This window comes from Phalangium opilio, unplaced genomic scaffold (genome assembly GCF_054372755.1).
Source record: "Phalangium opilio isolate 3A_F unplaced genomic scaffold, DU_Popi_V2 ptg000089l_1, whole genome shotgun sequence".
Taxonomy (NCBI): domain Eukaryota; kingdom Metazoa; phylum Arthropoda; class Arachnida; order Opiliones; family Phalangiidae; genus Phalangium; species Phalangium opilio.
The window spans coordinates 4,794,740-4,808,648 of NW_028324194.1; the positions used below are offsets into that span (position 1 = coordinate 4,794,740).

Sequence of the window (13,909 nt, forward strand, 5' to 3'; positions counted from 1 at the left end):
TCAGCGCCTAGGAATGCCACATGTTATAGACAGCACACAATTGTCGCCATAATTTATAAGTTAACCAAAAAAGGATTTAACTACCTTCCTGAGTATTCTACCTCATATTTAAAAAAAGGAACAAAGCAGTTACGTAACCGTTACCCTGACAATGATCCTCTCGGATGCATGGGCGATGATAGGATACGTCTGATCGCCAATGTGAGCGAAGAGTCCCACAACCAGATAGAAATATCTCTGATCAGGGTTAGGTTTTCCTTTTTTCCTCATGTTGTTCGAGGTGGTTTCGCTGAAATGTAGCCTCCCAACTGTGGTCTTGATCACTTGTTCTTGAGATAGGTCAACTCTAACGAAGTATCAATATTTGTTAACACTTTTATTAGTGGTCGGCGTTTGGACAAGATAATCGACAGAATTTTGGTTAATCAGTTATCCATGAATAATAATCAGATAATTATTCGTGATTACATTGCATTAATCATAGACTTCCCGTGGATAATTTCAAATTATGGATAAAGATAAAACAAACAGATATTATCCTATCCAAATGCCGACCACTAACTTTTATCATACGTTCATTAGATATGTTCTATAAGTTTGTCACTGGTCACAAACTGGAGCTTGTCATAAAGTGACGTAGGTCGTATTCGAGATAAAGCGAAGCCAATTGAGGCGCTGTCAAAGGCTTAGTACAGACTAAAGGCTCTTTCAGACGATTCAACTTTTTGACTAATCTTGATGGGTCAACTCGAGTTGAATCAACTAGTTGGATCGTGTGAATAGACGCTGGATGAGTTGAGTCACCAAAGAAGTTGGCTCAACTTTTTAATTTCATTTCTCCAGAAAGGTCAAAATGAATTACAAAAAAAAGCCTTTTTCGCGGCTTATTTCGTAAGTGCCAAGGTAGGTGGCGCTTAAAAAGTTCCATTTTGGCGGTAAAAGTTTAGTCGTGTGAAAAGGAAGGATTTACTACACTTTTCCCTTCAAAAGTTGGGCAAGTTGATACAACTTCTTGACCCATCGAGCTGAGTCAAAAAGTTGGATCGTCTGAAAGAGCCTTAAATAGGACTTGATGGACGGCAAAATTAACCGAGTGTAGTCAATTCTCGCTTGTCGTTCTCGAACTAGCTCTCAGTAGCGCCATACTTATTGAACGCATATCATAAACTTATGGGTTTTATCGTTGTTTAAGTGTTTCTGAAAAATTTCTTACGGAACTGGGTAGAAGGGCTTTTTACTCCTGTCAGACTGAGACTGTTCAACTTTAATTGTTTGACTTGGTGATTCCACCTGATAAGAATTGGTAAAGATAGTGTAAATTTCGAAACGAAGGTTGGTACAGTAACAAAACTTGATCAGAAAATAATAGAGTTATAGGAGGAAATGACACCAGTTACTTAAAGCAGCTCTATTTTATACTCTTGCATTGTGATTTGAGATTTCTTTTCGATTCTTAAACTTTCAAACACTCTGTGGAATTTATTTTATCTATATGCAGAAATGCACGTTTTTTTAAAAGTCTGGTGGCTTAACTTTGTGCAAATACCAGACTTAAATTAACACTGAAAACATTCTATGGGTCTAATTACTTTTCAATTTTTAAATTAGCAGTTAATGTACGACATGGCAATCTCGCATTCATGTATAAGGAAGGAATTGATGTAAAAAAGTTGAGTGGAAATTTTAACTAGGACCGCGTGCTAGTACTTTATTTCGAACTAGTTTAGCTACCCGGCGTTGACCATGTTTTAAGGGTCTGCAGAAATGGAAGTGAACTAAACATTAAATAGCTAGTCTTTGTACCGAACCAAATGAAAAATCCACGTAAAGTTCTATAGACACTAACCGTTTCACAACTTTTAAACTCTATAAAACTATATTTAATTAGGGGCTTGAATAGAAAGGCTTAATTATCAACAAAGGCACTTATGAAAATCAGCCCCTAGTGTTATTGATAGCACAGGTGAAACTTGGTCAAATTCGGTAAAGAACTGTAACTGTGCATGTTGAACAAACAAGCCCCTTTTAGAAATATTTTAGATGAGAATTTTCGGTAATTACCTTTGCTCCATGGAAATGTAGATGGAAATTGTCCACCTTCTTTACACCCTCAGCAGTCTTAATATATCGTGGATCACCAAAGGCTTGGATATGAACTGTGACTTGAAAGTGATTCTTTTTTTGGCAAACGAAAGCCTCGTCGGCGTTACTAAAGTTGAAACCTTTATCCGCGTCAACTCTGTAGTTAGGAGGACTCCTGCAAATATTTGGTGTTTTTTTTAAATTAGTATAGAACTTTCATTTACTATCTGACTTAGCTTATATTACGAAACATACAGTTCTTTCATAGAAATATCACAAAGCGAGTGCCAAGTATTTGGCTGGAATGCTTGGAATCTAATGCACTGGTACGCAGAATCCATAAACATCGAATTGTCTGGTCCATTGAAATCGAAACTGTACTCGTCTTCCGAAGGATTCAAAATGACACTCGAAGTGGGCTCAGGCGATAAACCATCTTAAAAATTGTTATGTTTTAGTGCTTAAATTATGGCGTTTCAATGCTACTTTTCATTTTGCGAAAGAACGGAAGAACAAAAGTGCTGAACACCAATTCTTATTCTATCTCTGATTAAGAAATTTTCCCGATTTCTTAAACAAATTTTTATATTTGCACTTATATTGTCACTCAAGGAAGTTGGATAAAAATCAAGATTCAATTCGTAAATGCATTCCAAAATTCTTACAGCAAGAAAAAATTAATGTCATTGTGGTTTTCATGTTCAAAAAGTTCAACTACTTCCTAATTTGAACGAAAAGTATTCTAATTCAGTAAGACATATGGTTGCAACAAGGATGATGGAGGGGAGGTTGCGTAATCTGAGAGAAATTGGCACTCCAACTGCGGAATGGCTCAGGTCCGAAGGGACGCTAGAAAATGGGGGAGAAATACACGGAAAAATGGCGGGTGGTCTTCCTGATTCGTCTGACGTTGACCGTCCGCCATTATCCCGAGTATTCTGCTCCCATTTCCAGCGACCCACCGGACATGAGTCGTTCCATAGTTAGCGTGCCGATTTCCCTCAGATTACGCATCATCCTTGGTTGAAACCTCACAAATAAGAGGTATTCAGCTACTTTAACTGGGAACTCAGGATACTTGGGTTGAAATGATTTTTTTAAAAAAACCTGCTTACTGCAATATATACCTGGATCTCTCTTGATGTGAGGTACGCCGTTACCGATGACAGTACTGGAGACGGTGTTTTTAGGGGAGTCCGATAACTTTCTCTTTTTTGTTGGATTATTGTTACATGATGAGTTACTCAGACTATCGCAAAGAAGCTCATCACTGTAAAGGTTCCAAAAGGGGGTTAATGATAGTCCGAAAATATGAGCCTTATCTTCGAACCTTCCATAGATGCCGCTTAAGTGACTGTGAGAGATTAATGCTTGTTGATGTGGATTTTGTACAAGATTGGAAAATTGGGGTGAATTTGTATTGGTTCCAATCTGAGGCGGGAGATGAGGAATGTTGGACCCAAGTTGAGTCAAAACCGTGCCAGCACTAGTCGTTGTCATCAAATGTGGACCTCCACCGAGGACACTTTGCGTATTCTGTGTAAAGATAAATCATTATTATGAGTAATCCAATAAGATAAAGCATCGAGATATGGTGACAGCTCTTCTTCCCGTTATTAGCTAGCAGTTAGGAAAAAAATTTATGACACTGAAGAAGTATTATTTTTGTTCACATACTGGTTTAGGCCATGGTTTGCACATGCATGTTCAAAACTGCATGTCATAAAATTTCCATATACCGATTAGTGGTTAAGATTTATCATTTCAGCAATTTCTAGGTTAGTACTTCGAAGTCCGAAATATTCTACGGGAGCGCCTAATGACGTCTATAATGTATGAGGAAGGTTTTTTGATTGGTTGAAACTTTTTTCGTATTGAGTTTGCTGCTTTGAAAAACTTTCGCTGAACTAAAGTCCGGGCTCTTAATATATGGTTATAATTTTAAAGAGATCTTTGCAATAGTTTATTTTATAAAAATAAAGTTGCTAAGGGTGGTTTTAGAAATCATAAAATTAATCCAAATTTTGGTGAAAAAGACAAACTTTTCACATAGAGATTTTTTCAAAGTCAGTGTTCATTAGGAACGTGTATAAATAAAACTATTCGTTCGTTACGTTTGGGAACGATCTTAAATGAAGGGTAAAGCTTCAGGGTAGGGCCTTTTCATAGTTTCATTACGAAAAATTTAATTTAAGCTTTGATTTTTATAATTTTAAATGCTTAGTCTGACTTACGACCTTTTAGCCTTAATTTAATACCTTTGGACTTACGGCGTTTTAGCATCGGTAAAGTCATGGAGCAAGCCAGTAATGAACTTACGTCGTTTTACGGCGGACAGAGGGACTTTAACTAGAGAATTTGCTTTTAAATACATGGGGTAGAAGTAATTTCCTAGATAATATTACCCAGCGGGCAACTGAGCTAGTTTATTAATAATCCAGATTAACGCTTGGCTAAAGCGTAATAGCGCTAGAAAATATAATTTACCGTATGAGAATGTATGGAAGGAATTGTAAGGCTAGTGTTTTCCGGTAGATGTTTCAGAGGTTGCGTCCCTGAATAAGTGATGAAATGTTTAAGACTTTCTGCTGGTGACTGCATCATGATGTTGATGGATTGACCGCTGCTACTTCCTAATAACCGTTGTTGAGGATGAGAACTATGTGCTGCTTTTGAACTGCGATGGCTGCCACTACCGTTTAATTTGAGTTCTAAAACATAATATACCATGGAGAAAAGTTAAAAAAATTGTTACTGTTACAGTTCACAACTATTTCTGTTAAAGGAAAAGTTGAAGTAACATAACATTATGCCTTAAAAGAACGGCCTTTTTCTAAATAGAAAAGAAAAATAAAAGATCACTTGTTGCAAAATAATTAGTATAAAAAACGGGGACTACTGCGCTGCCGCCATTGGTTTAGTGGCGTCTGCTAAATCGAACCACTTACCCGTACGGGATTGGTTGAATTTTCTTAGGCTGAGAGAGGTAAGGGTAAGTTAGGGGTAAAAAGTTCGGTTTAGCAGGCGCCACTAAATCAATGGCGGCGCAGCACTGCTCGTTTTCAAGACAAACTATTTTGTAATTAGAGGTTATTCATTTTTTTTTAATATTTAATGTTATTTTACTTGGCTTTTTCCTTTAACAATTAGTAAAAAGGTCGAGGTCCACTCTGCTTACCTTCATTATTAGGTGAAAACGGTGGTTCGGAACCTGAATCAGGAGGGCTGTCTGGAAGATGATGCCTGCAATAAAAAATCATTCTCAGTTAATGATAATTGTTCTAAAACGTTTTCCGCTTTGTCTTAATATCATTGAATTACACAACGTATGAAACGTAAACTTACGATGGATGATAAACTGGTTGAATGTTTCCTAAAGTGTTGGGTATTCCTAGCTTAAAGCTTTGTGACGTGCTGACCGTTGGGCTGCCACAAGAAGAGGTACTGCTCAGAGCGTTAGCATTCGTCGAAGAAATAAAATCGCCGCTTATGGTCAAAGGAGGATGCCTATTCAGGTCGGGTGAAGTCGAGGATATTGTAGGAGAAGCAGAATTGGGAACCCTTTTTTGGTCCTTTTCGTTTTTGTTGTCAACTGAAGTTTCGTTTAATTTTAAATCACCACCAACTAAAGCTTCGGAAAAGTATCTGAAAATCACAATAAATATTTCAGTTTATTGTATATTTTCATTTCTGCTTCAAAGTAATTAAAGAAATTTAATATGTAATCTCCGAATACTTAGAGTTATGTAAAAAAAGTCCCACATTTTTCTCATTTATTTCGAATTAAATAGACCATTCCCGTAATGCCATAGGAAAAGCAAATAGCACTGGGGAGAGGCCGTTATATTAGGCTAGTTCCCTCGCGCACCGGATGCGGCAGTGTGAGTCTATCTAGCCTCCCGTGTGTAGCGAACGACAACTCCATCTGGCGTTGCCTCTTGGCGCTAAGGAACTATAGCCTAATATGGCGACCCTTCCCCCGTGCGTTGGTTTACCGCCAAGAGTTTAATGGAATTGTCTATACTGCCTAGTGGAATGTCAACCAGACGTACAGTATCTCGCTTTACAGGAAATGGATTAAATGAATCCGAAAACAATTTAGACTGAATGCTTCCCACATTTAAACCATAGTCTTGCTGCGCTTTCAAAATCAACTTCAACGTGATGTCAAATTTAAATTACTTACATATTACTTTCATTGCCTTCGTCGTTAATGTAATCCTCCAATTGACTGAAGTCCAATGCATCATTGTCTATGCCGCCGAAATCTCCGCGACCTATTAAAATAAAAATGAAATACATGATTAAAGGTTTGCATCAATTGGTATACTTTTAACTTCAAGAACAAGAGAAATTATTGAAAACACAGGGTTCATAAAATGTGGAAAATTTAGGGAAATACATAGTTAACAAAAAATTACGTATTTTGGGCGCGTGTCAAACTCCGCGACCCCCTTCCCTGGGACTGGGGAAGACATGAAATAAGAGGCGGGTCATACACTCCATATAAAGAAAAATACCTGGAAAACTCAGGGAAAAAAACGCGAAAACTCGGGGAAATTGGTTTTCCAAAATTTTTATGAACCCCGAAAAGAATTATTATGAAGTCTATCTCATAAAATATACGTTGCAATATAAGTTCTAAAAGATCACCCTTTCAATTAAGGACAATTTTTTTATCTCCTTGATGAAGAATTTAAAGTAAATGTAACTGCAAAATTTATGAACATCATGTCGCCACGATATTAAAAAACGTCGTTCGGGGATTGGGGGGGGGGGGGACAAACGACACTCGTGGTCTGGTGAGCCAATGATATAAACTAGACCAAACTGACGTATTAACTCCTTATCATAACGTCTATTGGCTCGTGGGTTTTTTACGTCATTTCCTAGTCGCGGTAGTGATTGAATTTATTTGAACAATAGTCAATCTGGTTAGTATATTTGTTTAAGAAAATATAAACAGTTATTTTTACTATGAACTCAAGATTTTAAATTTAAGTTTAATGTTACTAATCATTCCTTTTATTAAAAGTTTTATTATTATTTTACTCAAGATCCTGAAAATGATAAACTATATATAATCTCACAATTTTATGCAATTACTAGTAGATTGTAATGAAGTGTAATGTCGCTATATTTCGAAAAGTTACAAACCGCACGCCCATACAAGAATTTGATATTTTGCCTCTAACTGCAAAAGAAATAAGAAACACCTGCCAATAATCAATTACTAGACCAAGAAAGTTAAGGCTGGATCTAGAAAAAAAATGTTACAAGCAGATTTAATTGAAAATGAAAAGTGCTATGATGCTTATTGCAGGAAAAGACTCGCGAACTTCCGCAGAGTGGAATATCGCAAAAAATCTCAGCCATTTTGAAACTATTTGTTTTCTGTTCATCCCATACAACAGCTCAAAAATATGTGTAAGAATAAGAGCCCAAAACTCATAATTTAAATTTTTTTACTGTGACATAGCCAGGGATCTGTGTAATTTTAGAAGCAGGAATAGAGAACAGGGTAATTTTGGGCGCGTGTCAAACTCCATGACCCCCTTCCTTGGGACTGGGGAAGACATGAAATAAGAGGCGGGTCATAGCGACAGAGGTAAAAAGGAACTACGTATTTTTTGACGTCCCCGTCAGCAACGTCATGAAAACGTTGTTCAAGTGAGCCAATAAGAAAATTTAAAATTTTCGTTACATGTTGTAGGGAGGGGCTCTATACCGGGCTATGAGTTGGACTGAAGTAAAGGCTAACTGTTCTCCATTTCTTCTTCTAAAATTACATGGATCCCTGACATAGCCTTAAAACGGACCATCAATAAATAACAAAATCAGCTTAAATCAAGCTAAAATAAACTACGTAAAGCATGAAATTAGGCTTATCACACATCGGACTATCGTTTCCATTGCGTAACGTCTTCAATTTATTGTGAATGAATCGAGCCGTTCAAAGTAGCTCCACACGTTTTAGAAAAAAATATTCAAAATGAGTTACGCTGACCACACCTTCTTATCTATCGTTTTGATCGTCCGCTTTGCAACAACTTTGGAGTTCATTCAAATCAACTTCACTTTCTTTCAATCAAAAAGTACTAATTTAGGTTCACGCCCAGTAATGAAATCATTGAGAGAACTAGACGAGCTCGGAATCAATCATTAATCAGTTTCATAAGCCAAAATTATTCCTTTCGTTCAGGATGGTTTAGTAATTTAAATATTAAAGGTAAATAGCTTCTACCTGTATACTATTGTAACTGTAATCGTACGCAGTGATAATAAGAAATTCATGTTTGAAGTTGAGTATAATTAGTAGAATAATCGAGAAAAGTCTATTTTCCTTTTCACTCTTACTTTAAGTAGTAGACGCTGCTGCAGAGCCTTAACAGTATTACGAGTAAATTTCAAACACAGAAGTGACAGAACCAAGAAGTGATATCTAGTTTATTGGGGAGAAGGTATAAATTCGCCACATTTCCAGCTTTATCTCCAGTCCATACGTAACCTGTCCGGAGTTAATCGCCGCCTCTAAATTACAATCAGCATCTCATTGGTTCTTGAAAACTCACGTCAGCGCGACGCGAATGACGAAAATTTTTAAATTACGTATTTTCCGACTGAGGAGAGGCGAAATAGTCCGGCCTCGTTTTACGTCCCCCTTGTATTTTGAAGCGGGACTGGGACTATGGCGCGCGAATACTTAGGCAACTTAAACCTTCTCCTAAATAAACTAGACTATATCAGTTCTTGCCAGAACCCAAATGTGCACAGGGTTTATCTCAAGGTGGTGCATTCCTAATAAGAACTCGTTTATCTAGAATAACTATTTAGTAAAATCGGATGTTATAGAATCTGTCTCAGGAAGCGATTACATGCTTCGACTGCTTTTCCGTGAAATGGAAAACGTTTCTGGTTTATTAGTATTAAGTCTAGCGTGGATAAGGAATGAGCATTATTATAGTTTTAAATTTTATTTACCTGTATTTGAAAAGTGAGATTAATGTATTTGGAAAAACATTTATCATAATAAACAAACTGGTAATTTCCCATTTTTCAAGTGGTGGTCATTAACAAAAGCAACTTATCTTTTCGTATTACGCGATTTGGTAAATCTAATTCAAAGCATTAGAGAGGTAGTGTAATTCTACGGTAATATGAATCCAATGATCCGACAGACTACATTCAACACTTTTTTGAATAGTGAAACGTTTGTGAAATGTCTCAGCATTTAGTTACTTGCACCTTCGACCATTTACGTAGCGCACTACCTTCCAAATAAGAAAATTACCCTGTATCTCGCACCATGTTTCAATTATATTACGCAATTGGCAATTTCAAATTTATCGATGAAATATAAATTTCGGCATCGGAGGTCTGAAGGTTTCAAGTGAGTCCATAAATATGACACTACCTCAACTTCGTAATGCTAGAGACTTACAGCTCGAGCTTCTTCGAGAATGACAAGCGAGAATTGAAGTCCTACACTCTTTTTTACAGTCCATATTCCTATTTAGTCTGTACTAAGCCTTTGACAGCGCCTCAACAGGCTTCGATTTCCAAGAATCACTGACGTTTCACCTATCTCACTTCATGACAAGCTCTCAGTAACCAGTGACAAACTTATGAGACATATCTTACAAGCGTAACAGCATACGAATAAACATTATAATGAATTACAAGTAAAATATATGATTTCATACCGGAAGAAAAATGATATAATCTACTTCTCCGGAAACTCTCTTTGGTGTTCCTAATAACCCAATAAAATGGGAAATATTAATGGCTGTGTAACAGAAGATAATGATTATAAAACGCTTCAGCAAACCAGGAATCGGCAGTTAACGTTTTAAAATGAAACACTTAAAGTCTAACGGTACACTGAACACATAAAGACTAATCTACAGACATTTCGTGAAGGCCAGCTAACATTTTTCCTAGTGTCTTAATATTTGAAAAACATTTTGAACAGTACTCTGGATATTAATGTTTTTAGCGGAAATTTTGCCGCATATGCATACCTAATAACACAAGTTCATAAGATAAGTTCCATAAGACTATATCACTGGTTACTGAGAGCTTGTAATGAAGTTCTCAAACTAGCCCTTATTAAGTTTCTATAGCATTACGAAAGTAGTGTCATACTTATGAAACATATCTTATAAACTTATGCTAATAACAAGACTGAATCATTCCGAACTCTTTTATGTGACAGTGATTTCCTTATGTCGACTCAACTATCTCAGATTATCAGAACTGTTAAAATTAAGACTATGATGTGGATAAATTTTGAGCAATGGAGATTCCAATCTTACAACCGATCGTAATTGAAATATAAGTAATCATATAGTTTCATTTAACACCTTTTGTTGATGTCTTGAATTACCAGCAAGTAAATTGAGTTTTAATTACGAATGCTTTCCTGCATTTAATAGTAGAACAAACAGTCAATTAAAAATGTCTGGTCTCTCTCTAACCCGTAAGATCCTTTGTCCTGCACATACGCAGTATATTGGCCGCATCTTATGAGTAGGTTTTACAAATTTTAATACCTAGATTAAAATTGAAGACAATTTCTGTGTTGTTATGTATAGTTTACAAACATAGAGGATTCATACTATTTACAATAGAGGTGGAGCTACCTAGTGAACAAAAATCCGTCTGCTCTTGCCCTCCAGGTAACCTGGACTTCAGGTGTAAATGGTATGAACCATCCATGTGTGTGATGCGACAATTTTGGTATATAATAAAGCTGTAAAAACATTGCGATTCAATTTAATGCAGATAATTTAAAATAAAAATTACTCTAAGTATCCAATAATGGATGAAACCCTAAACGGAGTCTTGGAGGCATTAGAGGATCTACATCATACCTTAAGATGGCACTGATATCGTACAAGTGTGATGAAAAACAAGCTTTTACGGAATTAAGGGGAACAATGTTGGAAGAACAATAATTTTTATTAAGGGATGATTCTAATCGAATGGAAAGTTTGGGATGAAGAAAAATCACCGTATACTAATCACTTTAAAAAAATATAAAAAAACAACTTAAAATTTCGAGTTTTGTATCGTTGTTCTAAATCTATATCCATTCCATTTTTCAAACTAATGCTATTCCAAAGAGCTACACTACTGAACAAAGACATAAGTTTTGGGCACAAAAACGCTACAATTTACTACACTTTCGATCTAAATTTGGCCAACAACATGTTCCAAGAATCTGACGGTGCGTGCAGCCCTTAATTTCGTGACAACTCAACCGTACATGAATCGTCCTACCCACTAATAAAAAATATATCATAGTCCGCTTGGATTGTTTGATTGAAGCTATTCACTTTTGATGCTTAGGACTCGATACTACAGCTTTTTTTCATAATAAAATTGGAAAAATTGGTGATCTAGTTTAAGTTCACAAACTCTTGTTAGTTTTTTGTTGTTAATAAAACTGAGAATTTTTGGAATCTTAATGTTTTAAACTACGCTTATCTCAATGTCAATGTTTTAAACTACACTAATCTTAATGTCAATGTTTTAAACTACACTAATCTTAATGTCAATGTTTTAAACTACACTAATCTTAATGTCAATGTTTTAAACTACACTAATCTTAATGTCAATGTTTTAAACTACACTAATCTTAATGTTAATGTTTTAAACTACACTAATCTTAATGTCAATGTTTTAAACTACACTCAAGTTACAGGAATCTCAATGTTTTAAACTACACTAATCTTAATGTTAATGTTCTAAACTACACTCAAGTTACAGCAGAAGTGGTATGAGACTAGAAGTATTGAGCTAACCAAATTCTTCACTCGGCATTAGTGAAAAGACTTGATAACGCAAGAGCGGTTGGCCCTCTAGTAGCGGTTTCTGAATTTTCCCTCCAAAACGGTGAGACGCTCGCGGTGGTAGACGGCCGAACTAGATTCAAGGAGCCGCGTCGTGTTCGGGCGCTTTAGGTTGAGGGGAAGGGGGTGGGAAATGTTTTTGGAACTCGACCAATTTTTCTCTCTCTAGTTTTAGCGCGTGGGAATCGGCATAAAATCCTCAAATTTGTTCACTAGTGCCAGGATGTACTATCAATGCTAGAGCCCTTCACTTCTAGTCTCATACCACTTCTGGTTACAGGAATCTCAATGTTTTAAACTACACTCAAGTTACAGGAATCTCAATGTTTTAAACTACACTAATCTTAATATTAATGTTCTAAACTACACTCAAGTTACAGGAATCTCAATGTTTTAAACTACACTAATCTTAATGTTAATGTTTTAAACTACACTCAAGTTACAGGAATCTCAATGTTTTAAACTACACTAATCTTAATGTTAATGTTTTAAAATAAAGTTATTGGAATGTTAATGTTTTAAATTAAACTAGAATTTTGAGAATCTTAATGATTTAAACTAAAAAACATTTAAGGATGTTTTATAAGAAAAGGCCAGGTAACATAATATTACCCCTTAAAAGAACGGCCTTTTTCTAAATATAAAAGGAAGCATATTAAAATAAAAAATAAATGCTCTCTTGTTACAAAATAATTAGCGTTTAATTAGTCTTAAAAGCGAGGACTACTGCTCCACCCGCCATTGGTTTAGTGGCGTCTGCTAAACCGAACTTCCAACCCCTACGGGATTCGTTGAATTCTCACAGGTTGAGATAGGTAAGGTGAAGGTAGAGGTAAGAGGTTCGGTTTAGCAGACTCCACTAAAGCAATGGCGGCACAGTAGAGCTCGTTTTTAAGACTAATTAAATGCTAATGGTTTTGTAAAAAAAGATCACTTTTTAATTTTTCCTCTTATATTAAGAAAACGCCGTTATTTTAAGGTGTAATGGCTTTAAAAATACGAGAACGCAAATAAAGAACCTACAAATAGATCCAATTTGAGTTCAGAATATGAAAAACATTCTAAAATATAAAACAAAAAACCCCCATTCAAACTACAGCAATGCTTTTTCTTTGAACGTCTACTCGTCTAGATATCTCTAGCTATACTATACCTCATAACCGGAATTATGTCAAAAAAAGAACTGTACGATATTATAGTAGTATAATGAATCAGCTTAAATTCATCTCGGAATAGAAAAAGTGTTTTGTCATATCATGTAGCTGTCACACTATATCATAGGGTTAAATGTAATCGTCTTTGGCAAATTGTCACGTTATATTTAATCAGGCGGAACGTATTAATGGTCCGTTTTTCCAAAAAGTGCATAAGATACTAGCATAAGTTCATAAGATATGTTCCATAAGTTTGTCACTGGTTTCTGAGCGCTTTTCATGAAGTGATGTAAGTGAAAATTCAGAGATTCTCGTAAAGAGACGTCTGGTGAGGTGCTGTCAAAGGCTTAGTATTCAGACTAAATAGGAAGATGGACTGAAAATTTTACCGTCTGTAGTCACTTCTCGCTTGTCGTTCTCCCTCGAACTAGCTGTTGCATTACAGAGTATAGGAAGTGTAATACTTCTGGAACATATCCTGTAAACCTATTGTGTAACTAATATCAACTATGCAGTTCGGTCCAATTCATACATAAACACGATCAAACCGCTTTCCTAAATATGTATAAGATGTGTAAAAACATAACATTCCATTAAAACCATGTCATTTATGTATCAAAAACTTAGTAAAAGAAAGAGCTTCATAGGAATGATTTTTAAAGTAGAAAGCTCTATGTGGCTTGAAGTAACAGGCGGCTCCATGATCACCCCTAGCATTCTGGCTATTCTTCTGGACACGAATTTTACCTTTCCAAAGGCAGGAACCAATCAGACCTAATGCACTAGTTCCCATTGGTTCCCGCCTTTGGCTTAAGTAGC

The 13,909-nt window shown here is 36.0% G+C and overlaps 1 protein-coding gene across 3 annotated transcripts in view; it reads right to left on the reverse strand.

Moving 5' to 3' along the window:
• Positions 1–13,909, reverse strand: part of LOC149647123 (uncharacterized) — a 78,652-nt gene that overhangs the window by 8,033 nt on the left and 56,710 nt on the right. Inside the window, exons 2-11 of one of the 3 annotated variants that reach the window (XM_089849978.1) lie at positions 6,269–6,359; positions 5,428–5,727; positions 5,261–5,325; positions 4,570–4,793; positions 3,413–3,618; positions 3,198–3,352; positions 2,338–2,518; positions 2,062–2,257; positions 1,214–1,290; positions 145–346 (exon numbers count right to left, since the gene is read on the reverse strand). In XM_089849978.1, the coding sequence (XP_089706104.1) occupies positions 145–346; positions 1,214–1,290; positions 2,062–2,257; positions 2,338–2,518; positions 3,198–3,352; positions 3,413–3,618; positions 4,570–4,793; positions 5,261–5,325; positions 5,428–5,727; positions 6,269–6,359 (1,697 nt within the window). Of the gene's footprint in view, positions 1–138; positions 347–1,213; positions 1,291–2,061; positions 2,258–2,337; positions 2,519–3,197; positions 3,353–3,412; positions 3,619–4,569; positions 4,794–5,260; positions 5,326–5,427; positions 5,728–6,268; positions 6,360–13,909 lie in introns of all 3 variants that reach the window. The other 2 variants (XM_089849977.1, XM_089849979.1) reach the window with 2 other exon arrangements.